This window comes from Strigops habroptila, chromosome 14 (assembly GCF_004027225.2).
Source record: "Strigops habroptila isolate Jane chromosome 14, bStrHab1.2.pri, whole genome shotgun sequence".
NCBI classification, from domain to species: Eukaryota; Metazoa; Chordata; class Aves; order Psittaciformes; family Psittacidae; genus Strigops; species Strigops habroptila.
The window spans coordinates 1,299,262-1,326,805 of NC_044290.2; the positions used below are offsets into that span (position 1 = coordinate 1,299,262).

Genomic DNA, 27,544 nt, shown 5'->3' on the forward strand with positions numbered 1-27,544 from the left:
TTTCCTGAAGCCTCTTAGAGCTTGTTGCAGCTCACAGGGGGTGCAAAGTCAAGGACAACTGCTATAATTTAATGGAGTCAACAGATAATGAAAGGAGGTCTTCTCTTGGTCACTTATGAGGAAAGCCAGCAGAGCTTTTAGCTTCACTTTCTCTATGCCAGAAAGATCCATGAGTACAACCTGGACTCATACAGCTCACTGCACTGGATTTGGCTTGTTCTGATCTGCATTAAGTGGGCATACTTTTGGCAGGGTTGCTACTTTGGACTGACACAAACCCCATGCCAGGGAACTGTTCCCCATCTTTGCGATGTTGTGGGAAGTCTTCCAGTATGCAACATTATCCATAAAGCCCAGTTCCTGGCCAGTAATTTTGCTTGAGAGCTCCAGTATTCAGTAGTCAATAGGAAGCTTTTACCCATCCTGGTTGTAAAGAAGGCTGGAAAGTATGGTACAAAGGCACTCTGAAAGCTGATAATGCAGAATTCACTGAAATAAATCAAAATGAAAAATAAGGATCTCCCAATTTACAAGTTGGAACAATCTGCTGCTTCTGATTTGAACATGAAGTTCCCCCTTGGCTTGGGAGTGATCCTGGCCTGAATTTTTACCATGTTTTCTGATGCTCTGGGCAGTCAGCTATGCAAGAGCCATGTGCTTACTGGAGCCCATGCCAGCTGGTCAAGTCCCTGATGACACAGGACTGACTGGCTCATATTGGGCAAGACTTGGCCCTGTCTGCTCAGGTAAGGCACCCATTCTCTTTCAGAAACATCACAAAAGCCTTGGGGATCTGTAGGGATCATAGAATCCCAGACTGGTTTGGCTGGAAGGGACTTCGAAGCTGATACAGTTCCAGCCCCCTGCCACGGGCAGGGACACCTTCCACTAGAGCAGGTTGCTCCAAGCCCCTGTGTCCAACCTGGCCTTGAACACTGCCAGGGATGAGGCAGCCACAGCTTCTCTGGGCACCCTGTGCCAGCGCCTCAGCACCCTCACAGGGAAGAGCTTCTGCCTCAGAGCTCATCTCAGTCTCCCCTCTGGCAGGTTAAAGCCATTCCCCTTGGCCTGTCTCTACAGGCCCTTGTCCAAAGCCCCTCTCCAGGTTTCTTGTAGCCCCTTTAGGCACTGGAGCTGCTCTAAGGTCTCTTCAGAGCCTTCCCCAGGCTGAACAGTTCCTTCAGTGATGCAGCCCACAGCCACATCTGATACCCACCAGTTGCTGCAATGAGACTTTCTTCAGATAGATTGATCCGGTTTGTGTGCTTGCTGGCTCCAAGAATTCCTTGGTTTGGCTCTGGAGCCGTGCCTCTCCTTGCATTCAAGGATGATTGCCTTTGATTGATAGGACAGCCAGAGTGGTGCAGAGCAGTGTGCCATGTGCTCAGCAAACACCTCACGGTCATTTTGGCAGCTCATGCGCTTTGTGTCAGTCTGTTGATATGTATAAAATAGCTTAAAAGACTCACTCCAGCAGAAGTGAGCAGCATCAGAGGCAGGTAGGCTGTGGGTCATATTTGTCGTCCCCCCCCCCCGAAAAGGTTTTATCTCGTTTTCCACAGAGGTCTGTTAGAGAATAACGTTGATGCTGAGGAGTTTGGGTATGGGGAGTCTTCTCTGGGGGTGGGTTGTTTTCTGGGTGAAATGTGTGACAAGGATAAGGTCAGAATCCCAGAGTGCACCATGCAAAAGGCTGTCCACAACAGTCCCTGTCTGCCCTTCTCAGGGTGATGTAATCTGTGCTCAGTAATAACATTTCCGAGAGGTGGATAACAGCATTTTAGTTCAGCTCTAATAATTCTGTTAAATCAGAGCTGGGGTTGTAATTGCTGTTTGTGACTGAGTTTGTTCCATATGTGTGTTATGCAGGATGCCATTGTAACGAAATGTTCCCTCTTTGAGCTGTATGCCCTAAAGAATATGCCTTTATTGTGTGGCAGGCAAAACACTCCTCTGCTCTTTGCCTTTGCTGTGTTTTATAACCAAAGGAGAGGAGAAAAAAAGTCATGTTTCGCCTTGTTTCAGTTTCTTCTGGAGATTTTAAGTTGTGTAAGTGTTAGTCTTCATTTGTTTTAGCTACACACGCAGCCTTGCTGGAGTCCTCTTCATTTCTTCTAGTGAAAAAGCCCGGGAGCTTGTATGCATCTGAGGGTTTATCACGCAGATAGGCATGTAAGCAAGGACAGGGAGTGAGAGGGAGGAAGAGCATCTTCCAGGGACTCAGACACAGGGCTCTGAAGCAGCATTTTAGATTTGATCCTGACTGTGAGAAATAGACCTTGGAGATGCAAAATTTCTAGAGAAATACTGTATTGCAAGGTAGCACATTCCATGCCATGAGGTTAGGTAATGTGTGCAAGGTGGGTAGGACACCTGGATATGGAAAACTGGCAGACAGCAACTAATCCCACCCAAAATGGGAGCTGTAGAAAGAGAGAAGGTGTGTGCTGGGAGCCTGAGAACACAAGTATAGAACCATGGAATCCCAGACTGGATTGGGTTGGAGGGACCTTAAAGCTCATCCAGTTCCAACCCCCTGCCATGGGCAGGGACACCTTCCACTAGAGCAGGTTGCTCCAAGCGCCATCCAACCTGACTTTGAACAGGAATATACTGTGCTGTGCTGCCTTGCCTTGCTCACAGGACTGATTGCCTGCTCTTGATTTATCTAACTTCTTTTAGGTCTCAGGTGCTGCCTCTGGGTCCTGGGTTTCAACTCCGTGGAGGCTGCAGCCCATGGAGTTTGTGTGTACTCCCAGGGAAATATACCAGCAAAGGGCAGGTTTTCTCTTATGCGGTCTCACGTGAGGGAGGAGGGAGAACAGTGTGAATAATGCCTGTAGACAGCAGGTAGAAGGTAGCCATTAAACTGTCCCCACTCATTCACACAGCAGATCTAGCTCAGAGATCTCCATTTGACTGTGTGCTTGGGGTTCTGCAGCTGCTCCATGCCTCCACCCCACAGCTTCCACAATCTATGGAAGGACTCCCAGCAACAGACCAGTGAGAGCACACAGCTAAAGGTAGAAAGGAAGGAAACAGCCCGAGTGGAGAATGAAACAGGGGTGGTTTCTGGTCTGGCATAGCTCCGGACAGCACTTCCACTGCTTTACAGCCTTCTCTAATGATGCTTGAGCTTCTGGGCACATGCATTTTGGTAAGGTACAATGCCGGTGTAAAACATCTCCGTCAAGAAGTGGTTATGAAGTCTTTGAATAACAGCAGCTGAACTTGGCCCACCTGCAGCCCCCAAGGTGCTTCTAAAAGTAAAAGCCATGTTACCAGCATTTTTACACTGCGGAGCCAAGGGAAATGATCACAAGTGAGCAGGAATGAAAAAACCCCATATAAAACAACTGTAGCATCCTATAATGTACCCATAAAAAGGGAAAACTCACTACTTGAAGTCTACAAATGCAAGTTTCTCGGGGGAAAACATAACTTCTGTTCAAATGCTAATGGGTTTTCATCACAAGAATGGTTTAATTTAACTACTATATGTACTATATGAAGGGGCAGAGCAAGGTTCAGAGAACAAATGGCTGATGGATGATCTTCAATCTGCCAGTAAATATTTGCTTTTTTTATATACTTCCACTTCTTGATCTCTGTCTTAAAAAAGATTGTCCAAAGGGACATATAAAAAGACAGCTGATTTCAGCTAGAGGAATAGCACATGTTTGTGTGTTTCTTTTAGCCTTGTTTAAACCAATAAATTCATGACACTGATAGAGTGTCAGTCACCAGAGTAGCTGGCCCTGAAAGCATAGAAAATTGATGGTACATGGGCAAAGACTGGCTTTCGGGAAAGAAAAAAATACACGCATTTTAGAAAGCAAATTGGGCATTGCAGCCACCGACTCTCTGTGAGCTTCTCAGGACAAGAACAAACACCTCATGAAGCACAAATAACTTCAGGGACTTGGAGGCAAAGTTCTGCCACCTTTTTCCAGGAACAGAAGAGCCAGAGCTTGCAGGAGCTGGGTAGGAAGAAGAGAGAAAGAGCCCATGATGTTCCCCATGGAAGCAGAAAATCCTTCCTTCTTATTTCTGGAAACTCCCTTCTCAGCCAATTTATGGGTGGGTGCCTCCACATTTGAAGGTTTTTGCTACCACCTTCCATTACTATAACTGTAGGAAGAAAACTGTCTTGCTGCTAACACTCCCAAACCTGCAGAAACACTTCATATGTGTTTTGAGAAGTTGACAGGGAGCACTTGACTGACCCTGACCAGAAAAAAGATCTGTGAGGGAAGAGAGTGGGATGCTTTTTCTATTAGATAAGAATAAACATTTGTCAGAAGTCTCAGCATCTTCTGCCTGCCATATGTGAGCCTCCTCCGAGGATCTTCACCATGCTCATGTGATGGTGAATTCTGTACTAGGCTCTTGGGACCAGGCAGTTGCTGGTGTCCAGGACCAGTGGAGGAGTGGGGTTTGGAGCCTGCTCAGATCCATTGCAGGGCAGAATATGGAACAGTGACAGGCTAAGAGAGCTGGGCTGGGTCAGCCTGGAGAAGAGAAAGCTCCTTAAGGGGAGACTTTAGAGCAGCTCCAGTGCCTAAAGGGGCTCCAGGAAACCTGGAGAGGGGCTTTGGACAAGGGCCTGTAGGGACAGGCCAAGGGGAATGGCTTTAACCTGCCAGAGGGGAGACTGAGATGAGCTCTGAGGCAGAAGTTCTTCCCTGTGAGGGTGCTGAGGCGCTGGCACAGGGTGCGCAGAGAAGCTGTGGCTGCCCCATCCCTGGCAGTGTTCAAGGCCAGGTTGGACACAGGGGCTTGGAACAACCTGCTCTAGTGGAAGGTGTCCCTGCCCGTGGCAGGGGGTTGGAACTGGATGAGCTTTAAGGTCCCTTCCAGCCAAACCAGTCTGGGATTCTATGATTTTGGGACAGTCTAGACGTGGGGGGATGCTTACCTTCAGCCCACTCATATGCAGGGTGGACTCTTATGACAGGAGTAATGGCCTGTAAAATCAGTAGTAGCTGCTGGGATACACGGGTGGGAATGAGTGGCTAAAAAAGACAGGAAAACTTCACAGACTGGTGAGATTTCAAAGTCTCTGTTCCTATTAGTTGTCACAGTGTGGCCAGAGAGCCTGGAAGCATGTGAGAACAAGCAGGATTTCATCTCAGTGTTGGAAAACTAGTGCAGGGCTGTATCATCTGTCAGAGGCAATGTGAGCCAGGCAGAACATGGCCCCAGGCTGCATTTCCACCTGGATCCCTGATGCCCCTTTGGCCCTCTCCAAAGCTTCCCAACTCACCTCCCCTGCTCAGGTGTGCCCTGGACCATCTGCCGTGATGGACTCCCAGCCACCGTGGCTCACAAGAACAGTGGTGCATCACGGGCTTGTGCAGAAGGGCGTGGAGAGGATGGAGAGGGAGCTGTATTCCTGGCCCCTGAGGCTGCCTTACTTCCCTCCCCCAGCACCTATCTTATCACTGCCTCTTTCTGAAATAAAAGGACTAGAAAAATGAACAACATGAAAGAGGGAGGAGATGATAAAGGGTATCTGAAAAATGAACTGTGTCCTCATTTCAGAGCTTTGCATGGTAAAAGGGAGGCAAATGGCCTTTGCTTTATTAATAAATTAAAGTATTAAAAAGCTGGGTGTCTCCTGAACCTACCCTGTTGTCATGGACTGAGAAAGCTCCTAGGAAGTGTTCTGCAGAAGGCTATTGAGAAACTATCCAGGGATGCTATGAAGGGCCAGAGCAAATCAAAGCTAAAAGACAAAGTTTGGTATCATGCTGCTAATGAGGACTTGGGTCCGGACTGGACAAGTGGTATTCGCACCTTTGCTTTTGTGCTGAGACTAGATCTCTGCCAATGACACATGACTGCTGTCAGAGGGATGGCTGGAATCAGGAAGGATCAAAGCCACATCGCTTCTGATTTCCTTTAGCTCCTCAAATCCTGAAGGTTCGAGTGAGACCAGCTCTTGGGAGTGCTGCTCCTGGGAAACCTACATCTGAGACAGTGATAATCAGAATTCCCAGTGATAGGGATGTTTGGTTTGGCACGTTAGTGATTCCCCTCTCAGCATCAGTTCATTCCTTGGCAGTTATCTAAATATGCAATTGTTCTTCTTAGTAAATCTTTGCCAATAAAGGATTAAGACTTTGATGCTACTATAGGTGTTATGTTCTGTTATATCCTCTGCTTGCCATTAATAATGGAACCGTGTGGTGGGGCTTCAGTACTCGTATCTGAGGGTTACATCAGGGCTGTATAGCATATATGTGTGTATAGATATGCACACACTAAATAACGGTTTCTTTGTTTTCTTTTCCTTGGCAGGTCCCTATGGAAAGGATATTTACCGAAGTGGAGGGCCAGATCTCCATAATTTCATCTCCTCCGGGTTTGTCACGTTAGGAAGAGGACACACGAAGGGTACAGTGGAAACAATTTTTTGCTAAGTAAAAAGATTGTTTTAAATAAATAATAAAAAAAAGAAAAAGCTCTAACTCAGAAGCTGGGTTCCGAGGGCTGGGAGATAACAGTATTGGACTGCAGTCAGTAGATTTAGCTTAGCAAATATTGCTGCAGGTAAAATACTGTGCTCCTGGCAGAACCTTTTAAATCCTAGCAAGGGAGATGGCGGGAGAGTGTCGAGTCAGGCAGCCAGGCTCCAGACTCCACTCTGACTTTGCAGTTCAACAATTTATACTGCTTTGTGTTTTCCTGAGTGCATGGTTGCAAACCACCATTGTGCTGCTGTACTTCTCAAAGGAAAGGGAAGGATGTCATGCTGTCCAAGGGCAGGCAGTTAGCACTTGAAGAGTGCATTTCTGGATTTCTTTTGTTTGACTTCTGAGATATTTTTTTTTGGGGGGGGTATAATGAATATTTTATAAAATTATTTCTTTTTAGGTCCTAAAACATATATTTTATGTGTTCATATAATCTGTGATATAATGTACAAACATGAAACCACAAAAATATACATATGCTGCTCTGTGTATGTTCTGTGTATATGTACTGTATATAAAATATATGTTGAGAGACAGTTGTAGCTCTATTAGACAAGTAACCGTATAACCCAGGAGTTGTGGTGACACAGAAGCTGTGAGATCTGACTCAAAAGTAGCTGGTCACCAGAACCCCAGCTCAATGTTCGTTTTCTGACGTTGTTGCCTATTTGGTGAGTTTTTTATAGTGTATGGTGAGACTGTGTTTGGAGCATCTTTCTGTTCACACCCTGACCGAGTCACACTGGTGCTCTGGCAGTGGGTTTGCGACACGGGGAGTGCAAAGCATGTGCCATGCCAGTCCTCGTCTGGTTCTGTGTCCTGCTGACTTCTGAGACTGTTGTACATTTATATAGATGCAATGTATGTGGAGATACCTATATAGACACGATGTACTGTATGTGGAGATGTGTCCATGTGCTCACCTGGTTGAATGCACCCGTGTTGTTCCTGTGGATGACCATGACTCACAAATTATTAAAAGACCTGTCTTTTTTTCCCTTCATTTCCTGCACTTTTTCCAAGTCTCCAAAGTGTCATCCAAAGCAGTGTCGGTCCTGTAGAACTGTCAGAGAAGAAACAAATCTATGTATATTGTCTGTGTATGTCTGTGTGTGCTTAAATAAAGTTTACTGAGGCTGAGGCAGCACCCGTGGGACTTGTAATGCAATACCCTGCAATTCCAGCCTGCCACTGCACCGGTGGAAGGAAAGCAGAGAAAACCACCATGAACCTTCAGGTGGGCTGGGAACCGAGATGGTTCAAGGAAGGACTCATGGATGGCATTTCACACGAGGTCTCTCCCTTCCTCCTCCCCATCCAAAAGGGATTTTACAGTCACGTCATAATCACATCAGGCCTGACAGTCTATTTAGGGTGAGATAGCAAATGCACCCCAGTAGAGGTATGGTGTACAGAGTGTTGTGTCCTGATAGCCATCATCAAGCACATACATAGATAACCCTGGGCAGGCCCATAAAACCTGCCTCTTTGTCTCAATTTGAATTATCCTCAAGCAGTTTTTTTGTGCAATATACTTTTCCCAGTTCCTTCTCAGCTAAGAATAAAACTTGCTTTCCTTCTATAACTGAAAAGCCTCAGGGGCTCTGTTCTTCTGTAGATGGGCCAGTGGTTTTCACACATTTTCCATTGGAAATTTTGCTGGAAGCCCCACAGAGCACATTTCCTATCCCTGGGAAGGTTGGGAGAATGGGGCAGTGGGAGTCCAGACTGTTCATATGCCAACAGCCATCAGATAGGGTGGTGCTTTCCAAAGGGAATAAAAGGCTTTTATTATCTGAAGAAATTAAACTATATTTTGGCTTTTTATGGACATAAAAGAATGAATTGGCCTTTGAATTAACGTTTCAGCTACCTGTTAATTCGTTTGAACAGTACCATAATGTTAACTTCTAACTTCTTCATGGTAAATTCACATATCCAACCATGACGACTTGGTGATTAACATCTCCACACGTTCTGCAGGCAAACGGCCTTGTTTGCTTGTGCAAATGTGGAGATTTGTGCTATGATTTGATTGCCCATTCGTGCTGTGAAAGCAGGGACTTTGGATGTGACAAATTACTTAGGGGCGCTATTGATAGGATTGTGCCCTATATCATTTGATTACTTCTGGAAATATTACACAATAGATTTCCTATGTTCATTTTGAACTGGCATCCCAGTTGTACATGTAGACAGGAGAGATGAGTGCTCCAGCAAGGGTTACAGTCCTGATCTTTGGCTGAGCAGCCTCATGCTCAGATTTTGTCATATTTCAGCTCTAGTGCATGTGTTAAAATCTCCACCTCGACTATCATTAGCCAAATAACATCGCCTTGTTGTTACACCACCATGGAAGAGGGTTCTGCTTTTAGACTGCACAAATCCAGTGAAGCTTATCTCAATATTTCTTTGCATTGGGAGACACATTTTTTGTGTTTTCTCAACTGTCTTCTGTGCTGTGGCAGAACTCCAAGTGCTGAGTAATATTTAAGAGCTAATCTATTTTGGGTAGAAGACAAAGATGTGAGACATGCCAAACTACCATGGATACCAAATCAGCATATTCACATGTCTGACATCCACAAGCTCCGGCAAGATTGTGATTTATGAGTCTTATATGACACTCCATTGGGCAATGCATCACTGCCTGGCATTTAAGTCTATAAAATCACTGCGTAGTGTGTTCTTCAAACCATGGTAAAAGATTTCACTGTCAGTCTGTCATGATGATCTAGGAATGAATCCAGAGTCTTTAGGCCACAGAAAGTCTCCATGGTGAGACAGGCGGCAGGGTTAATCTCATCTAATGATAGATAGCTGGAAGTTTGACATTTTATTTGGAGGTATTAGCCTTCAGTTCCATTTAAAGACTCCTGGGAGACATCAGCACCCCTAAATGTGTGTTCACTGGATGGGCAGTAGGCACCTCTTCACCCGCTGTACCAAGAGGGGAGTTATGGGAAGGTAGGTCATTCGGCCATCAGAGGAAGGCAGATGAATCATGCCTGCACTTGTTGATATAGGAATAGCTATTATTGCTGTGATAGTTGCTATAAGAGGGCAGTGCTGCAGTGAAGCAATTGGAATACTAGAGACAGGAGTTATCACATTCCTCTCTGCACTAACCTAATTTACAAAGCAGCTTCTTCAAGCTGTTCTCTCTCCAGGCGTCTTGCTACTCTCAGATGTCCCAGGTTGAGACTAACACGGGCCGTACTCACTGTCCTGCCAGGGCTCTGCTCAGTCACACAGGGTGGTGTAGAACACAAGTGCAACAGCACGTGGAGCAAGCACCCACAAAGATATTCAATCACAGTGAATAAAGTTTCCAGTTGAACTGAGTGCTAGGGGTCAGGGAACAGTGAGATGCTTCCTGAATATGGGGGGGGAATATGGGATTTTAGACTGCATGGTAATCTTGTAGGAAAAACCAGGACTTTTCCTACTTTTCCTTCCTTATAAGCTTATGCCAGATCCTTGAGGAGGAGCAGAGGTAGGGCTGTGACTTGAAAAGCATGTGTGGAAAACTCAGGAAGCATCAGGTGTCCTCACAGCCTGCCCAATAACACTGTCACAAATGGAACCTCTCACTTTTGGTTCAAGGCTGCAAATCTTTATTGTAGCTGGATTCACTGGGAGATGTGTGTGCTCTGAGTCAGGGCATAATATAGTGATAGAACAAGAGGTGATGGGTTTAAACAGAGGAAGTTCAGGTTAGATGTAAGGTAAGACATTGGAACAGACTGCTCAGAGAAGTGGTAAATGCTCCATCCCTGGCAGTGTTCAAGGCCAGGTTGGACACAGGGGCTTGGAGCAACCTGCTTTAGTGGAAGGTGTCCCTGCCCGTGGCAGGGGGTTGGAACCGGATGATATTAAGGTCCCTTCCAACCCAAACCATTCTATGATTCTATATGCAGGAGACTCTTTTTCTTCAAGTATCCCACTAAAACTTGCACCTAGGATGTTATCCAGGAGTGCCATAGGCAGGAGTTAAAATGAGCCACATATCCAAGTCAGTGTGATGTGGCTGTTAAAGCCTGACTACATTGCTGCTGGCAGCTGTGGAGCTTTACCAACATCCTTCAGTGTGGGCAACGTGAAGATGGTGTTGGTGTGGAGAAGCCAGCCTGGTGACAGAGCAATAAAAGCTATCCACATTTTATCTGGTGGTATTCGGTGCAGATATGGCAAGATTTACAGCCTGAGTGTGGGATTTACCTGCCTGGGCCTCTGTTCTCCCTAACCTGCAGCATGGTTGTACCTCACATACCTGCAGAGTGGCTCAGGACACTCTTTTTGATGGTACAGCCCTTCACATGAGGTACAGCTGGACAGCCTGAGCTGGTTTTGGTTGAGCACATGTGCCTGGTGTGTGGAAGCATGGTATATGGCCTTTAGCAGAACCTTACACCTGAATAGGCATCATACTCCCCATATACAACCTCATAGTTTGCCACCTTCTAATAAAGATCCCACTCTGTGTTACCCGAAAGGATGCACAGCATCTGCATGCAGGCAGAGGGGAAGGTGAGATGTCAGATGTTGATGACTTGTTGCTTTTTCACAGTTGACAATCATCTCCCTCCAATCAGCTTTTTTTTTGGCGCATATTCAAAAGGGGCAAATTGTTCTTGATCCAGTCTCACCTAAGGAAATGATCACTTTTCCCTCCCAGGCCATGTGCATGATTTGTTTTGAGGACAGACAGACCATATGTCCCATGGTGCAGGAGCAGTGGATGGTGGCTGCTGCCACACAGGTCAAGGTTTGGAAGCTGCAGGGTTTTTTTGTGAGGTTTATTGCAAGACAAGCTCCAAGAGTAAAGCACCAGCTTGCTTTATCTGGCAGTGTAACATTTGGGTTTGCCTGTAAGGGCACCTAAGGCAAACATGAAAGAGGACAAAGGCAGCTATAGTTTATGCTTAGCAACCAAGATCTTCCCAAGCTGCTTCAGTGCCTCCTCCAGCTGAGGTGGGTGGAAGCTCCCCTTTCTTGTCTTCTCCCCTGGGAGCTCCGAAATTTTCCAGCATCGTGTCCCTGCTGCTCCTGCTGGAAGGTGATGCCTTCCCCCTGTACGGAGAGAGGAAGCACAGATTAAATGACTCATGGCTAAGTCTGTTTGCCTAAGACAGTACTGCCAAGCTTGTGCTTGTGCGACTCTTAGAAAAGCTTGTTGATGGTGGTAGAGCTGTGGGTCCTCCCGTGTTAATATGAGGATCAGGTTATATCCTTCCTGAAATGTCTTGATCTACCCATCCATTGTGTTCCCTCATTTGCACATTCTTCCCACCTTTCCTGGGTTTTCTGCAAGCTGAAGAATATCTGTGTCAGGCTCTGTATTTTATAAAGGATGTATCTGTGTGCAAACTAATCTCTGTGCAGACACCTCAGTGGATTTATAATATTCAACATGCTGCAAGCTTTGCAAACAGACTAAACGTGATACAAGATGGGAAAACGGGATCAGGTATTCATAATGGCTGACACCGCTTCCTCCTGTTGTACACACATTGTACTCATCCCCCTTTTATACGCACCACTCTTCCTTTTGGGAACCCTGAACTGAACCCCTTTTACAAGCATCAACTCAGGAACCTGCACTTTGGCTGGTCCATTAGCGTGTAGATATGATTCAGAGATGAATGGGAGGAAAGAAATTTATGCCTTTAATCATCATTAGCAGTTGGAGGATTCTGATTCCTCTCTCCAACACTGCCCAGGTTCCCTGCTGTCATGGCTGGTTCCTTGTCACTTGGCTGACAGACTTAACATTCCAGTTTCTTTCCCAAAGTCCTGTTTCATATCCTTAATTTGTTATTTTGGGATCTTGAATTATGTCTATCGCAACCAACGTTGGCCCAGTACAGCTACAAAACATGCAGTGAATCAGCTCTAAGATGGAATTTACTGCCTCCCCCATCATTAGTAATCCACACTTGTGATAGACTCATTAATACAGGGAAAGAGGGAAGTTTAAGGGTCATTTTTTTCATACCTGCCTCTGTAACACACCATGAAGAGATTATGTAAAACCGAAGGGTTAGGTATGTTGGGCCCTTTCTCTCATTAAACACTTGTTAGACATTTCCTATCAATGGAGAGATGTCAAGCCAGAGCCCACTGCATCCCAATAAATCATTTTATGTTCACCCGAGATAATACCTAATGATCTTGATGGTGTCTCGCAGTCTGTGTGCTAAAGATCACTTGCATTCTGATTCCTGATGAATTACAACTATTGCATATTCTGGCATCTAATTGTATTGACTTTAGGAAAGGATCATTGGGATGTGGGAACTGCTTCATGGCTTTTCAGAAAGATTCCATGACGCAGTAGGGCATTTCAATCCGCTCTGAATTATTTAATCGACTCCAGACGTGACCGTCCATTTCTCAGCAGAGTCTGGACAGCCTCTTTTTTATAGCCCTTGGAACAGCTGGGTGGGAGGAGAGTGGGAGGTCATGGAAACCATATTGATGCCTGCAGCAGTTGTGCAGCAGTTGCTGTAGGCAAGGAATGGGGTGAACATGAGCAAAACTACATCCATCTCTGGTGTCACCTTCTTCAAAGGGTGCTGAATTAACTGAGGTGATGGGTTCATGCCCTTCTGCCTTCAGACAAACTGGCCACAAACCTGGCCTAAAGCACAACCTGGAGAGGCTGTTTTGGAACACAGCTTTCTAAGCTAGTGTTGCCCACACTATGAGCAATGAGCAGAAGGAGGATTGGCAGCTAATCTGAGAGTCTTCCTCAAGCTGATATTAAGGAAACAGCAGAGAAATGGCCACGAGCAGGGCACAGAGCACATATATCACTGCTAAACTGGGAGATTAAGCTTCCTGTGGCAAGGATCCCACACTTGCTCCATAGCCAGCTATTAAATGGAGACTGCTTCTTGCAGAAAGCAAGCAAGCTTCTCCTGCAGTCAGAAGTCAGCCTCACTTTGCATGTGAAGGGACATTTGTCAGCTGGAGATCACCATCTCAACTGATCGATGGCACTTTTAACTTGACCTGATCAAAGATGCTTCCTGGAGGACATGGGCAGGACTAAGGTGGGGAGAAAGGATGCCAGCCAGGTTGGGTTGCCTCTTCTTTCACACTGAGGCACAGTTAAACCCACAGTCTTGTGTCTGAGGGAAAGACCACCCTGTGCCTTTCTTCATGTGCACATTCGGGCTGGGATTGTGTTTTGGCAACTAGTATTGAAATATGCAATATTCATATAATCACAGAGTGGTTTGGGTTAGAAGGGACCTTAAAGCTCATCCAGTTCCAACGCCCTGCCACAGGCGGGGACACCTTCTGCCGGAGCAGGTTGCTCCAAGCCCCTGTGTCCAACCTGACCTTGAACACTGCCAGGGATGGGGCAGCCACAGCTTCTCTGGGCACCCCATGCCAGCGCCTCAGCACCCTCACAGGGAAGAACTTCTGCCTCAGATCTTTCCTAATTTTTCTCAATATTGGAGCTAAACTTGCACCTGGCACTTTGTGTAAGGTCTGTCTTTTGACTTCAGAATGTGGTCCCCTTTACAGGCCCAGGCATGCACTGGAGTTTGGGACTAACCTTCACCACTGCCACTCCTGAGGACCTTATGCTTCCATGTCAGTGTGAATCACAGAAGTTATCACTCAACTCGTCCATCTGTGGTCAGTGAATTATTTTGCTGTCCACTTCCTTGTCCTACAAACTCCAAGGCAATCAGCTGTGTGCTGAGTTCCCATGGATGGTTTTCAACAATCCAGTACTCCAGGATAGATTTCTCTTCTTTCTGCTGTGTTAACAATATATCAAAACAAATTACAGTAGCTGAGAGGAGAAGAAAAAAGCCCTGCCTATTATCAGATGACCTTTCCCAGAGATTCTGTCAACTCTCCATGATGTTTTGGCAGATACCTTTGAAAACTGAGCTGAATGCTGGTGAAAAGCTGGCAGTTACAGCCCAGCTATCTGTGAAACAGGGAGCTTCAGCTGCATGCCACAAACTTCTCTTTGAAGAATGTCTTTGTCTATATTTATTGTCAAGAACTGATGCATAAAAGAACTCTTATGATTTCCTGCTACAGTGTCACTGAGCATCTCAGGCTGGTTATTTCCCAAAGAGAGATTTTAACTGAAATGAAGAATCAGCCTTAGAGCTGGCATATGGTTTCTTTAGCAGATCAGTGGTCAGTCTGAATTATAAATAAGAGATCTGAATATTATGGAGGAATTTGGAGATTCCCGGGTGCAGATAGGGGACTTTGCAGAGGGATCTGTAATTCCAAAGCCTCTGTGATCTCACTGGAACAACCAGATTCTGTGGTCAGAGTCTGGCAGACGAACAGCTTGGGCATGCCCCAAAATCCATTGCTACAACAAAACCCAGTATGTTGTATACAGTTTATCTTCTAAAGTTCCTCGGGAGGAACATTGGCTCATTATCAGAGAAGTGTCTTTGCAGACACAGGCCCCAGGTTTGCTTTCCAGATTTACTTTCTAGATATGGTACTCACAGGGAAATTATTTGGTCTTAGGAGCTTCAGTTTATCCTTTAATAGCCAGTATCAAACTGTGGACAGTTGTAGGGGGTTTATACAACAAATGACACAAAAGTAATCACAGACAGTCTGTGAGAGACAGATTTGAGCTTACTGATTGACTTTTCCTACTCTTTGAAACAGATTAATCTCCATTTCTTGATAGCATGTGGGCCCCTGGCATTGACTAGTTTGTATTGTGGTAGTGTCTAAAGGCCACTGGTTGAAGATGAGAACCGTGATTCCTAAATGGGGACAAACCAGAGGGAGACATGCTCCAGATGTCCTATTCCTTCTTGTACTGGATTTACAGCTTGCAACAGCTGAGTATCTGTTGAAGTAGAAATGCCAAGTCTCACAGTTTACAACATGACTTTGTTGTCCCAGCCCTACTTTTACAGAGCTGTGGTTGTTTACTCATCCAGTTCCAATTCTGTTCCTCAGCTGGAGGAGTTCTTCTTCATGTTATTCCAAAGTCAGTTTTGTTTAATACTGTCACGATTTTGCTACAGGTCTGGTGCCCATACTCCAAGAGGTATATAGTAAAACAGCAGAATGAGGGCTTTTCCTATTGCAGCTGGTTTGCAGTCAAAAGGATAATAAAATTCTCTTTGTCTAAGCATAAAATCTGTAACTTTTAGTGCATTGGACCCTTAACCTAACCTTGGCTGAAATAACAGAAGCTGAACTGTAACCTGCTTTTATAAGGCCTGCTGCTGTTAGCATTGCTCTGCTGGCTCAGAGACAGCAGAAGTGGATGTTTTCTATCCTTTTTTCTCCTACGAGCAGCAGTTGCATCCAAGTAGGACTGCTTTACTGTGCCAGGACAGGACAAATCCTGTAGGTTGAGCACCTCCTTCCATTTTGATAGTCTCATAGTGACTAATGCTGGTGACATTTGTCAGTGAGCCATTAATCTTGCATTCATGGGGCTGGAAGGACACTTCAGAGGTCTGTAGTGAAGCCAGATGATTCCTACCCTCTCTCGCTTAAAGTCAGGCTTGTACTTTCAGCTAGGTACCAAAACCCTTCCCTAACTCAGTGGGGAGAGCCTACGTATCTCATTGGTGCTGACGCCACAGGCTGAGGTCACCAGCAGGACCAGGATGTCTGTTGCCCTGCTTCTCTTCCTCATTGTGTGCCAGGATTCTCCATGGACTGCAGCCAGCAGTTTCTCTCTGGCACATATATGAAAGATCTTGCTTTATCTGGAAGACATTCCTAATTGTTGAGTTACTCTTTGTGCACTCAGGGAGAGACAGAGATCAGTGATTTCCTGCCTGCCAGAGTGGCATTGCTGTGGCTGGGTTTAGGTTATGAAATCAGGTTGCAGCACACCATTTTTATGGGAGAGGGAAGTCTGTGCACTGCAAAATTTGCTACTGTTCTTCATGCACAAGAAGTGCAGGGTTCCCAAGGAGCAGGGAGGAGATAAGGGGATCAGCTACACTACAGCGTCCTTTGTAACAGCTTTGAGGATGAAATGAATTTACAGTTCCGTATGGCAGGAATTGCTTCTGCTGCCACAGCAGTGGGTAGGCGGTTGAGTCAAAGTGCTCTAGTCCTCTCAGGATGTGAGGAAAAGGAATGGGCATCCTTCCTCTGTCATTTTCCTGAAGATGGAGATGAGTTGCTACCTGGAGGTTTTCAGGTGATAGGGCAAGCAGGTTCTCCAAGAAACACTAAGAGAAGAGCAGATTATACTGGGAAGTAAGGGAGGGCTATGGACTGGAGGGTGAGCAGAGCATTTTCTCCTTGTTTGAACTTTCCAAAGCAATCCCTGCACTCTTCCTCCTGCCTCTCTTTTAGGGCACCAGCAACTTATCATCTGTTTGGAAGAACACACTCACAGCACTGATCAGAGGCACTGGTTAGGAGAAGAGGGGTTGCACTGAGTCCCCCAGCAGCTGTTCCAGCACCCCTTCAGAGGGCTGAGCTCCTTCCCACTGCTGGGCTCCTGTCTGTCACTAGAACAGCAGTTTCCTTTGTGGCAACATCTCCATTTCTCCTCAGAACCGGAGTAAACTCATTCTGTCATCCACAGTCATCAGGTTGTGGCTTTAAAATTCCCCAGGGTCCTGGAGTCCCTCATGCAGTGGCCACCACACTCCTAAAACAGATGCCCACAATCACTGCTTGTAGCTCTGTGCCCTTATTTTCTTATATGAAGGCAATTACAATAATTTCTCCAAAGGTTTTCCTGGACGAGGGCATCGTTTCCATGCAGTGCCTTAAGGCTGCTGCTGTCATGGAGTAAAGCTGCCAGAATGCAGGTCTGTGGCAGTTTCAGAGATTGGAGGGCGTATTAAACCTCCAGCCTCAGAGTTTTCTGTCTGACGGGTGAAAAGCAAGCAGCACCTCTCTTTCACTGACTCTCCTAAATTAGTGGCCACAGAACAGAAAGCAGTGTTTCAGATGATGAGACAATGCCCATAGCAACAAGAAGTGTGGAGCAGGAAGTCTTCAACCAGGAGCAGATCTCTTCATGGCAGTTTTTCTGACTCTTGGATAGTCCTAGTTCAAGTGAATGAAAAGAGAAACTGGGTTGTTGCCAGTAATTCATATAGCTGACATACAGTTTCTGGATGACAGCCCAGTTCCTCAACTAAAGAGCTCATTCCAAGCCCACTTTCTGCCAATGGTTGGTAGTTTTTAATTGATTTCAATGGCACTGGCTTGGATCTGCTGCAGAAAATAAACTTAAACATGCCAATGCAGACCATGCCATACTGCCCCTTGAGAAAATGTGGGGTTTGCTTTCCCAATGTGCGTTCCACACCCCACACCCCACACCCCCCCGAACAAGGAATGAATTAGAGGAGTTTATGGTCAGGCTGAAAATGGATCCCTGACTCAAGGAGTCCAACTGGATTTTGCTAGTGGGAGTTTGTCGGATTCTGTGATCAATGCATGAAACAGATTGAGCTCGGGGGCTTGCCTTCCCGGCTGCGACAGGGAAAGTGTTAGTGCAGGCAGTGAGATGCAGATCTGCTGAGTAAAAACCCTCATCCTACACAGCCATATTTCTGAGCAGATCTGCTCTTTATGTGTGGCCACATCTGTGCACACGACTCACAGATTCCTCTTTGGAAACAGAGCCCTTCAAGATTTTATTAAGGTACTATACTCTTATCTATTCTTTTTATGTCATCACTCTGCCTCTATTGTATAAAATGTACCACAAGTTTTATTCCAAAGTATATGTTACTGTTATTAATTTAAGATATGCTCAGATACCAAGAGTGTACAGTCTATAAAAGGCATGTCCTCATATTCATTTTAAACCAGGAAATAAAAATAGAGCCAGTTCAAATATAGGTGATGAGAATAACCTGAGGTTCGTCTTAGGAGGTATAATATGAATAAAGTCTTTATAAGTGCCTGGCAAAGTGTCTGTGCTGCGAGATAAAAGTTTGCAAAGTAGATTTGGGACAGAGAAGGTAGTTGGTGAGCCCTCCTCATCCACTTGGTATGGCAACTGAAAGGCATTGAATTAAAAATGCTGAATTCAGAACAGAGCAAGAAAGGCTTTTTGACTCAGTGTGAGTGTTAGCCCGTGGATCTTTGAGATCAAGAGTGTGGAGGACACGAAACACACATCATGGTGCTTTTGCAGTTAGTGAGATAGGCAAAGTTACTGCAAGTGTTAGGAGCGAGGAAAGTAATTCAGGTCTGAGGCTTAAAAGTGCCTCACAGTATTGGGACCGGAGGAAACCTCTGTGAGTTCATGCTGTCCTGTAAGCATCCAGGGCAGGGGTTCATCTTGTAAAACAGTCAGTGCTGTGTACCCACAGAGCACCAGAAATACCCTCAGTTCATCCCAGTTTGGTATGACCTGAGTGAAAAATAGGACACCCCAACTGAGGGGAGCGAGAACTGATCAACAACTGCATGGGAAGAGGTTGGGTCGCAACTGAAAAGCCAACTCAATGCTGTGGATGGCACGAGGTGGGGACCCATAGCTGACCCTTGCTGCTGCATTGTGGCCTCTGAACTCTGGCAAGAGGACACAGCCTTGATGCTTAGTGACACCTCAGCCTTTCTTCTTGGGGTTCCTCAACCTGCTTGAGCTCCAGGTCTTATTTCTCCAGATCCCTGAAGTGGCTGATAGTCCTTTGGAGTTCTTAATGTGCAAGCAGCAGCGATGCAGAGCCTGGCAGTGCGTGAGGGATGTAGGCAGCCACAGCTAGCACATGGCAGGAAGCCACTGGGACAGCACATCCATGGCCACCTATGCATCTCCTTCCAACCTGCCACAGGAAAGAGCTCTTCCTCCTGCTGTCAAGGGTGCTGTACACTGTCACGATCATGCTCATTACAGAGCATTCACCCCTTAGATGTGAATAAGGATTTGTATAGAGCAAGTGAAAACAAAGGAGATAGCTGCTGTTGGATTTTTCTAAATAAGCCTTTCAGAGCTGCTGGCTTCATATGCAGATAAGACGGAAGTACCTTGAAATATCCAGGCAGAACTGCACAAAAGGCACTGAAGTGGGGATGGCAATCTTAACAGAGTTCATTCTTACCATTTTCACAGCCTTTCCTGCACCAGTATTTCCCAGGAAAACCATCAAACAAATTGGAATTCATTTCGAAATTGGGGAAGGAGAGACAGGAACAGCGCTCAAACTAGGATCAAACATGAAGCATGGCTCAGAAAGTTAGTTTGATAGAAAAAAGCTCGAGACTGAGTGGGAGAAGGAGATGCAGTGATTGTATCTGCCTTGGATTGTGGCATTAGACATGGCCACAGTACACAGCTGAGGTGACTTTCAGAGCGTACCAGAAAAGGGGTTCTCTTTGTCTACTCTGTTCAAGGAAGATTAATTCATCTCGGAGCAGGCACAAACCTGTGCTGCAAAAAGGGGTTTCTGGGGAAGAGCTGTTCTGCTGGATGTGATGAGGCTAGAGTATCTTGTTTTGCCCAAAAAAGGAAGACCGGGAGACATGGGATCATCCTGCATCACAGTGATGGCTGAATACCTGGGAGGGAAAAATCATGTGTAAACTAAAGGACGATACCAGCACAAAGACAAGAGGTTGAAGACTGGTCATGGATACATTCAGTGCTAAAACCCGGGAGTTTGAGTGTAGTTTAAAATGACATCCTCTAAAACTACAGCTAGAAGAGACATTTTTCCCTGCTCGTTCATTCCCTTCCTCTCAATGCATCTTCCTTTGCACCAGCACAAGCACTGGTGTGGCCGCACCATGAGCCAGATCAGAGAATTCAAGTTGGATGAAAACAAACCCAGAATGCTTTGAACCCAAATCGGTTCCCTATGTGTCCCCATGGATGCTGTGCTGGCTTGAGGACAGGCATGGCAGGGAGCAAGCTGAAAAGTGACTCTTTCAGCAGCATTTCTCCTTAAAATGAGTGCGTAGCTCCAGCATGAGTTGAAGCCCACTCTGTAGAGTCACAACACAGTTCATCACAGTTAAAAGCATGGCATTATAGAAAGACCCCCCCAGATTTGTAGCTGGCATCACATGTTGCGAGTTATGTTATGAAGTACAAGAGTCCAACCAGCACAAGCTGCATTTCCATTGCTTGTACTGACCCTTGCTCTGCCACAATAATTTCTTGTCTTTAAGGATTCTCAGGTGTTTTAGTGTAAGTCTTCACTGATTGAGCTGGTTGCTATGTGCAAGCAGGAGAATTCCTGTTGGGGAGCCAGAAGGCTACAGCCACGCAGAGGATGGGGCTTAGGAGGGTGCTGATGCCAGAGCACTCAGAGGATGAGATTTCTTTATCTGCATATGCCAACATGAGCCTCTCTCACAAAAGGGTGGCTGTCTCCAAGTCTGCCCGCACTCTCTTTCTGGTACAGAGAAGGAGGACTAAAACACTTGGACCAGCAGCTTGTCCTACAAAGAGGGTTCACCAAGCCCACAGGCTCCATTGGCAGCAGAGGCTTCAGGGGTGCCCACTTCACATCTTTTTTTGTTCTGGCATGCTTTTTCTTTCAAAAGATGGCTGTGTGAAAGTGGCTGGAGGCAGATTTGTCTGAACGAGATGGATTTTAACACGCCTGTACTTCTACACCTCCCCACACCGTAAGCCAGCTACTGGCATCATGCTGGGGCTGCATGCAGATTTACAAACCATATGCTGCTAAATTAGTCTCACCACCCAGTGCGAGGAAAGTTCAGAAGAAACTCAGGCTTCTGCTTTGCATATCTCTAACACAGAGCTGAGCTCTTTGATGGGCTCCTCTGATGTCCAGGAGCTGTGAATGTTCGAGACGTCAACACCTAAAAAACAGGTTGGAGAAAACAACAGAGAGTATGTCCCATCATCACCACTGAAAGTGATGATTTTTCCCTGGCAAAGGCTGACATGACAACAAAGCATAGCTATCACTTCCTAAATAGGATGAGGCCAGTACATTTATCTTATCAGCTTAAACCACAGGCAAACAGGGCCCAGCTTTGTAGATGAGGGGGAGGCCCATTTTACAGGCTCCTGCTTTGAACCATGGGGGTGATAGCAAAGGCAAACTGGACAAGAGCTGCAGGTTTGCCTTAGTTGGAAATACTTCTCTCTTTTTTTTGTGTCACCAGGGAAACAGAAGCAGAAATGACAAATGCTTTCAATTTGTCAACATTTTCAACAGATATTTTTGGTCTTCGGGTGAAAAACAAAGCATACAGACGTCTCAGTTTAAAACTATCCAATTCCCTTTCCAGACTGAACGTGGAAATGCTGACAGAGGGCTGAAGGCACAGGACATTAAGTCCTGTACAAAGTACTATGTCCCTTGTACTTTGGACCACCTTGGCTGGCCTCCATCCCATGAGTTATCATCACCTCTCCGTGGGCAGAGCCCCCAGCATGTGTCACAGGAGCCTTTGCTTTCTCCAGGTTTCATCTGGCAGGGCTCCATGATGGAGAAAGGGAACATAAAACACTGGACTCAAAGCTCCACTGAAGACAAACTAACTTACAGTTTGTTTCCAGTGCAATATAATAAAGAGCTTATTCCTGGGTGGGAAACAGGTGCCTTTGTAAGGAAAAAGGATTTGGTAAAAGAATATGGTTTTCAATATATTTTTTAAGAGGAAAAAATACAGACTTCCCTTCCTGTAAAACTCTCTCAGTACAATCTTTTGATTTGTGAAGTTAACCTGGAAGAAATCATAGGAAGTGACTTGAGGAGCTATGACCTGCTAGGACTTCTTTAGCTAAGAGCTGTGTCCCTAGAGATTATGTTTAGCTGGACTGATAAATCCTGCTGAGAACTCTATAGAAGTGTCTTACGAAGAGCAAAGCTCTTTGATTATCCTGTTGCTATTTGTCAAATGCAAAGAACCATGTAAAAAAAATCATTTCCAGCCTTCAGAATTCCTGTGCTTTCCCTCTCCTTTTGATGTCTGAGGAGAAAATAGCCTTGTGAAGCAACTTGATTTCTTCAGAGCTATTAACAAACCTTGCAGGGTCCCAGGGCGACATAACAGGTCTGGTCTGACTCATTCCATTTAAGAGTATCTCCTTCCAGCCAGAAATAGCTCCGTGTGCAGCCATAAAAAAACGTGAATCAATTAATGTCTTTTATCAACTAGAAATGCAGATAAATCCCTTCAGCCAGGGGAACGCAAATCAGTGCTCCCGTTCCTTCTCCCTCCCCGTTCTCTGTATCTGGCTTCTTCTTTAATAGATCTTTTTGGATGTTGACTCCAGGTTTATGTGGCTGTTTTTGCAGCTGAGTCTCGAATGTTATGGGTTCAAGAAAGATATGTCAAGAAGATACTGGATCATGCTCTAAGAGATCATTAGCTTGCTGAGAGACTAAGGAATTTAAAACTTCTCTTGGCCAGGGAGCACCAAGTTAAATGGGAGCGTAGGCTGGACTGGGAGAGTGTCACCGAGGTAATGGCTTCACAGTGAGTATGTGGGTGTGTAGTACATGGGGAACTCAATAAAAGTGCATCCTATGCACATACATTAGTGGTATTTAAATTAGAGAGATTGGCACACTGCTCCTGGCTTAACTGTGACTACAGCCTCCTCCCTTGCCATGATCTGATCAGTTGGATCCCAGCACCTATTTCCCTGGAATTGAAGGAAGAAAAAAGTTTCATTTTCTTTTCCACTCTGGCCAGTACATTGTGTTCCTCGAGCTGGAGCTGGAGCAACCTGGGCTAGTGGAAGGTGCCCCTGCCCATGGCAGGGGGTTGGAACTGGAGGAGCTTCAAGGTCCCTTCCAACACAAACCACTCTGTGATTCTATGATGTGTGGGAATGCACTGATATGTTTTGGCTGTATCTTTTTGGTTTAGTATGCATTTATTTAAAGGCCTGAAAATGTCATAGTTAGGATCCATATTTCCATTGCAGTCTCTTATGCAGCAATCAAACATCATCAGCAAGCATTAACAAGGGCCTTTTAGCATTCATTTTTTTGCTAAGCTGGGCACCAACGACTTTGCCATACACACAGATAAGGCTTGGTCCAAAAACCTGCTTGCCGCTATTTCTAAAAGGGGAAAAAAAATACCTTCTCTCTAATGTCTACATGAAAATAGGTACATGAGTCAGAATACACCCTGAGAAGCAGGCAGGAAAAGCTTTAAATAATAGGATTCATTCAGCCAAAGCATCTAATCACCCCTGAAAGTGAGAGCTTAGTTAAAACAAAAGAGTTATTATCTAGCAAAGTACAAAGGGAATCTGAATTTGTTCCTTCCCTCACACAGTGAGTACAGAGAGTCTGCATTTCATTATACACTCACCTGAAGGGCTTCAACAGCCCCCATGGTGGAAAAGGAACCACAGCAATTTATGAATATCTGAGAAAATACCTCCCTGCACAACTGCTTCAATTTAACCTGCTTTCCAAGAGAGTGGCTTGAGATGCAGCAGCAGAGAAAGCTCTATCCAGGGCTGTGTCTGGGAGCATCTGGAAAAAAGAGTGCAATCCACAAAGAGCGGCTCAGTGTAAGGATTTTAAATCAAAGCCACGGTGCACACAGTGGGTTGAAATGCAAGTTCTCGGCAGGAGAATATTTAGGAAATCTTAATTTTACTCCTTAGAAAACCCCCCACAACCTACATCCCAACCTGCTGTGCAAGAGAAAGAAGTAAGAGTCAAGGAAATAGACTTTAATTAAAAAGAAAACCTCACCCCTGATTATTATTAACAATTCACTCTGCTTTAATAGCTTGGATTTTCCTCCAATCTTTTTCTTCAAACTTGAGATTTAGTCTGGTAAGTTTTTAAATTACAAATATGAATTGTTTGAACTTTGAGACTTCCCTTATTATCTGCTCATGCTAAAGAAGCTGCTGTAGCCTCTGATCTATGCTGAAACTCAGTGGGAAAATTGGCTTCGTTTTCCCCTCAAGTGTGTGAACTTTAAGGACCGTGTGATGCTGCATAACTGAGGGGTAGGAGGAAGAAAGAAGGAGAAAGCAAGCTGATATTACTAACAATTTATAAACAAAGCTGGCATCTAACTTCCCTGCATTTCAGTGTCTGGAAAGTTCGTATTGCTGCACAAAAGCTAGTTTGGTTTCACCCTTTGTAAGTAGGAGGACAGACATGGAAGAGTAAGGGTATTACACACAGTTGTACAACTCAGTGGTAGGGCTGGGACTGGGAACCTGTTTGGCTCTCATGATACTGGGTGAATCCAAACACAGGAGGCAAATACCAATTGATATATGAAGCTGCCATACAATGCACGTGCAACATCCTTACCTTTGATTTCATCATTCTGCTTGCCAAATGGAGAGCTCCACCAAGCTGCATCCTTTTTTACTTGTGAGCCATAAGACTATATTCAAAGAAAGACGTTATTCGTTGTTGTTGTTATTGTTGCTATTGTTGTTGTTGTTGTTGTCATTTTTATCATTATTATTATTATCAAAAAGATAAGGAGACTGTTTCTTGTGCTCAGGGCAGGTGGCAAGATGTTAGATGAGAAAGTGGCATTTGGTTTGACAAGACTCTCTTCCTTGGGGAAAGAAACAATTAATAGTCATACTTGTATTTAGTCAGTAGATCTGGATAACATCCACTTACTGTCAACAGAGTTAGCTAATAAGTATTCCACACCTCCGCCAACTCTATTGAAAAGCCATGGAGAACAGCAAGGTACAGGAAGCAGTCACATGTAGTACCAGTATTTGAGCAAGGGATGAACAGTTGTCCTGGCTGTGGTCGTCTGGGAAGTCTGATTTAATTCTCAGTACATGCTTCATTATTACAAGCAAGAAGTATAAACAACAATGGGCATGAAACCAGAATTTACAATACAAATGGGGGGAATCTTATGTTTATAAGGAAGGTACAGAATATCCTCAGAGGACAAAGAAAGATCTTAAAAAAAACCCCCAACAAATCGCATCCATCAGGTTCATGCTCTGCTGATAAGATGTGGCACAAAGAGGTATAGATGTCGGTTTTACCCCCCTTGGGTGAAAAACAACCTAAAAACCAATCAGTTGTTTGCAGCTCTGCCCACATCAAACCATGTGAGATCAGAATCGGACCCCCTCTCTCTTGATTTCAGTTGAATGTGTCTGAGTATTCCAGTCTTGTGAAATCCTTCACACAATTAATTCAAATTGTCTTGGAGATGAGTGCTGACTGGGCAAGAGCAAAAACTGGGCAAAAGACTGCAATCAACAGATAATGATACACTGCAGCATTTCAGCTAACAGAAGGAGCTGTAAAAGAGTGCTAAAAAAGGCCACTATTTGCTCCTGTCTGTTACTTTCCTATTAACCATCCCATGGAGAGCAGGACATGTGTTAATTACATCCACACCAAAAGCTGGGTACAAAAACTTGACTTTGGCTTCATGCCTGGGGCAAAGACTCAACAAGTCTCTTTTCTCATCACACTTTGAAGGATTCTGTCAAATCTTGATTTATCTTTCCTTGAGGAGTCTCCTGTAGTGGCTGGATAAGGTCTTTTGCCAGGGAAAGAGAGGCAGGTCCTGCCACGGGTACTGGTGAGGGGCAGAGATTAGCCTTGGAGCAGTTGTCCTCACAGTTGTAGGACTCTGAGGGTGCCTCAAGCATTTGGTTCAGATGATAAAGCTGCTAAACCACTTCTGTCTTCATGCCCTCCAGTGGGGCATGAACTAGTCAACCAGCTACCACTGGTGACACCAGTGTCAAACATGGATTTAGTGATGCTGGTACAGAGAAAGCTGCAACTTTGACACTTTACCAAGCGTCTTCAGTTTAGTAAATGCACCAATTCGCAGGAGCCTGGGCAGAGTTCAGGGAACTGCTAGGTTTTGTGATCTCCCTGCACAGGCGTGAGTTTTCATGTGGGCAAGACCTGGAAACACAGATTGCAATAGCTGCAGTAGAAGCCAGCAGGACTTCTGCAGATGCCACCAACAAAGCCATGCTCAGTCCTGTGCAGAAGGGAGAAGGTTAGTGGAAATTGCACTCAAGACAAGTCTACAAAGCCCTCATCTGGTCCCAGGTGAGACAATCTAGGACATCCTCAGTGGCAGTATTGGAGAGGTGGAGAGCAGGAGAGGACCTCATCAGAAAACATCCCACCTGTCTTGCCCAAAGAGGGTGGTAGAAAGCCACTGTTCAGCAGTGCTGGTAGGAGTGAGACCCATCTTCGTCTTACACAGTTTTGCAGGAGACCTCAAGAGCTCAAGTTGCACTCAAAAAAATTTATAGGAAAAACACAGCATCCAGAATGCCTGGAGAAGTAATCAGGGCCATTGAAGGGCAAAGGAAATGTCAATAGGGCTCAGGCCATCTGCCTTCCATCTCTTTGATCACTGTTCAGAAGTACTCCCATTTTTCGGAGAAGTACTCCCAGCTCTTTAGTGACCACAGAACAGACCCTGTGGCTCACGGGGTAAAAAAAGGTTGAGCATTGCTGATATAATTAGGGAGCTGAAGGAATACCAGCAGCTTATAAACTGTAGTTAGTCTCTCATTAGTATGGTTGAGGAATGACTGTATATATGAGTAAGGCTTATTTACCAATAAATGTCATATTTACATAACGTAGAATGATACAGGCAAATGTAACCAGGAAATACATTAAATTAGGAAAGAAAAATCGGGGTTGAAAAAATAGGAAAATAAAGGATCGCTGGTGCATGTGGTAAGCAAAAGCAGTGTGGAAGCATTTAGAAAGATGTCTGTTATTTAGATCCTAGTGATATCACTGCCAGTGAGGGTGTTTAAATCCCCTAGATGCCACTGGAATTACTAACCTCTAAGGTAAATTGATACCAGCTATATTATTGGGGCTGCCCTGTTTTACTGCTGGGGAAAGGAATGGTGTAGTACTGATGTTGTAACTTTGGGATTTGCATTTTGTGTGAGTGCAAAATCCCTTTTATGAAGCATCACTTGTCCCAGGTGAACAAAGATGATCCATCCTGGGTGCTGCCGTGGACTGTTGTGCCAGTACTCTTCTTAATGGCTTGAATTCATTGTTTCAGGTCAACAAAACTTCTAGATATATATAAATCATGTGAGGTCTTCTATTAAGCAAACCAGTTAGAAAGGCTCTCAACAAAATTACCAGAGATTGAGCACCTGTTCTAGCTAA

General features: G+C 45.1%; 1 protein-coding gene across 3 annotated transcripts in view; it reads left to right on the forward strand.

Annotated features, from left to right (window-relative positions):
• SHISA6 (shisa family member 6) overlaps positions 1–27,544 on the forward strand; it is a 234,341-nt gene that overhangs the window by 52,908 nt on the left and 153,889 nt on the right. For all 3 annotated transcript variants that reach the window (XM_030506510.1, XM_030506511.1, XM_030506509.1), the window contains one exon: positions 6,304–6,399. In XM_030506510.1, the coding sequence (XP_030362370.1) occupies positions 6,304–6,399 (96 nt within the window). The remainder of the gene's footprint in view (positions 1–6,303; positions 6,400–27,544) is intronic.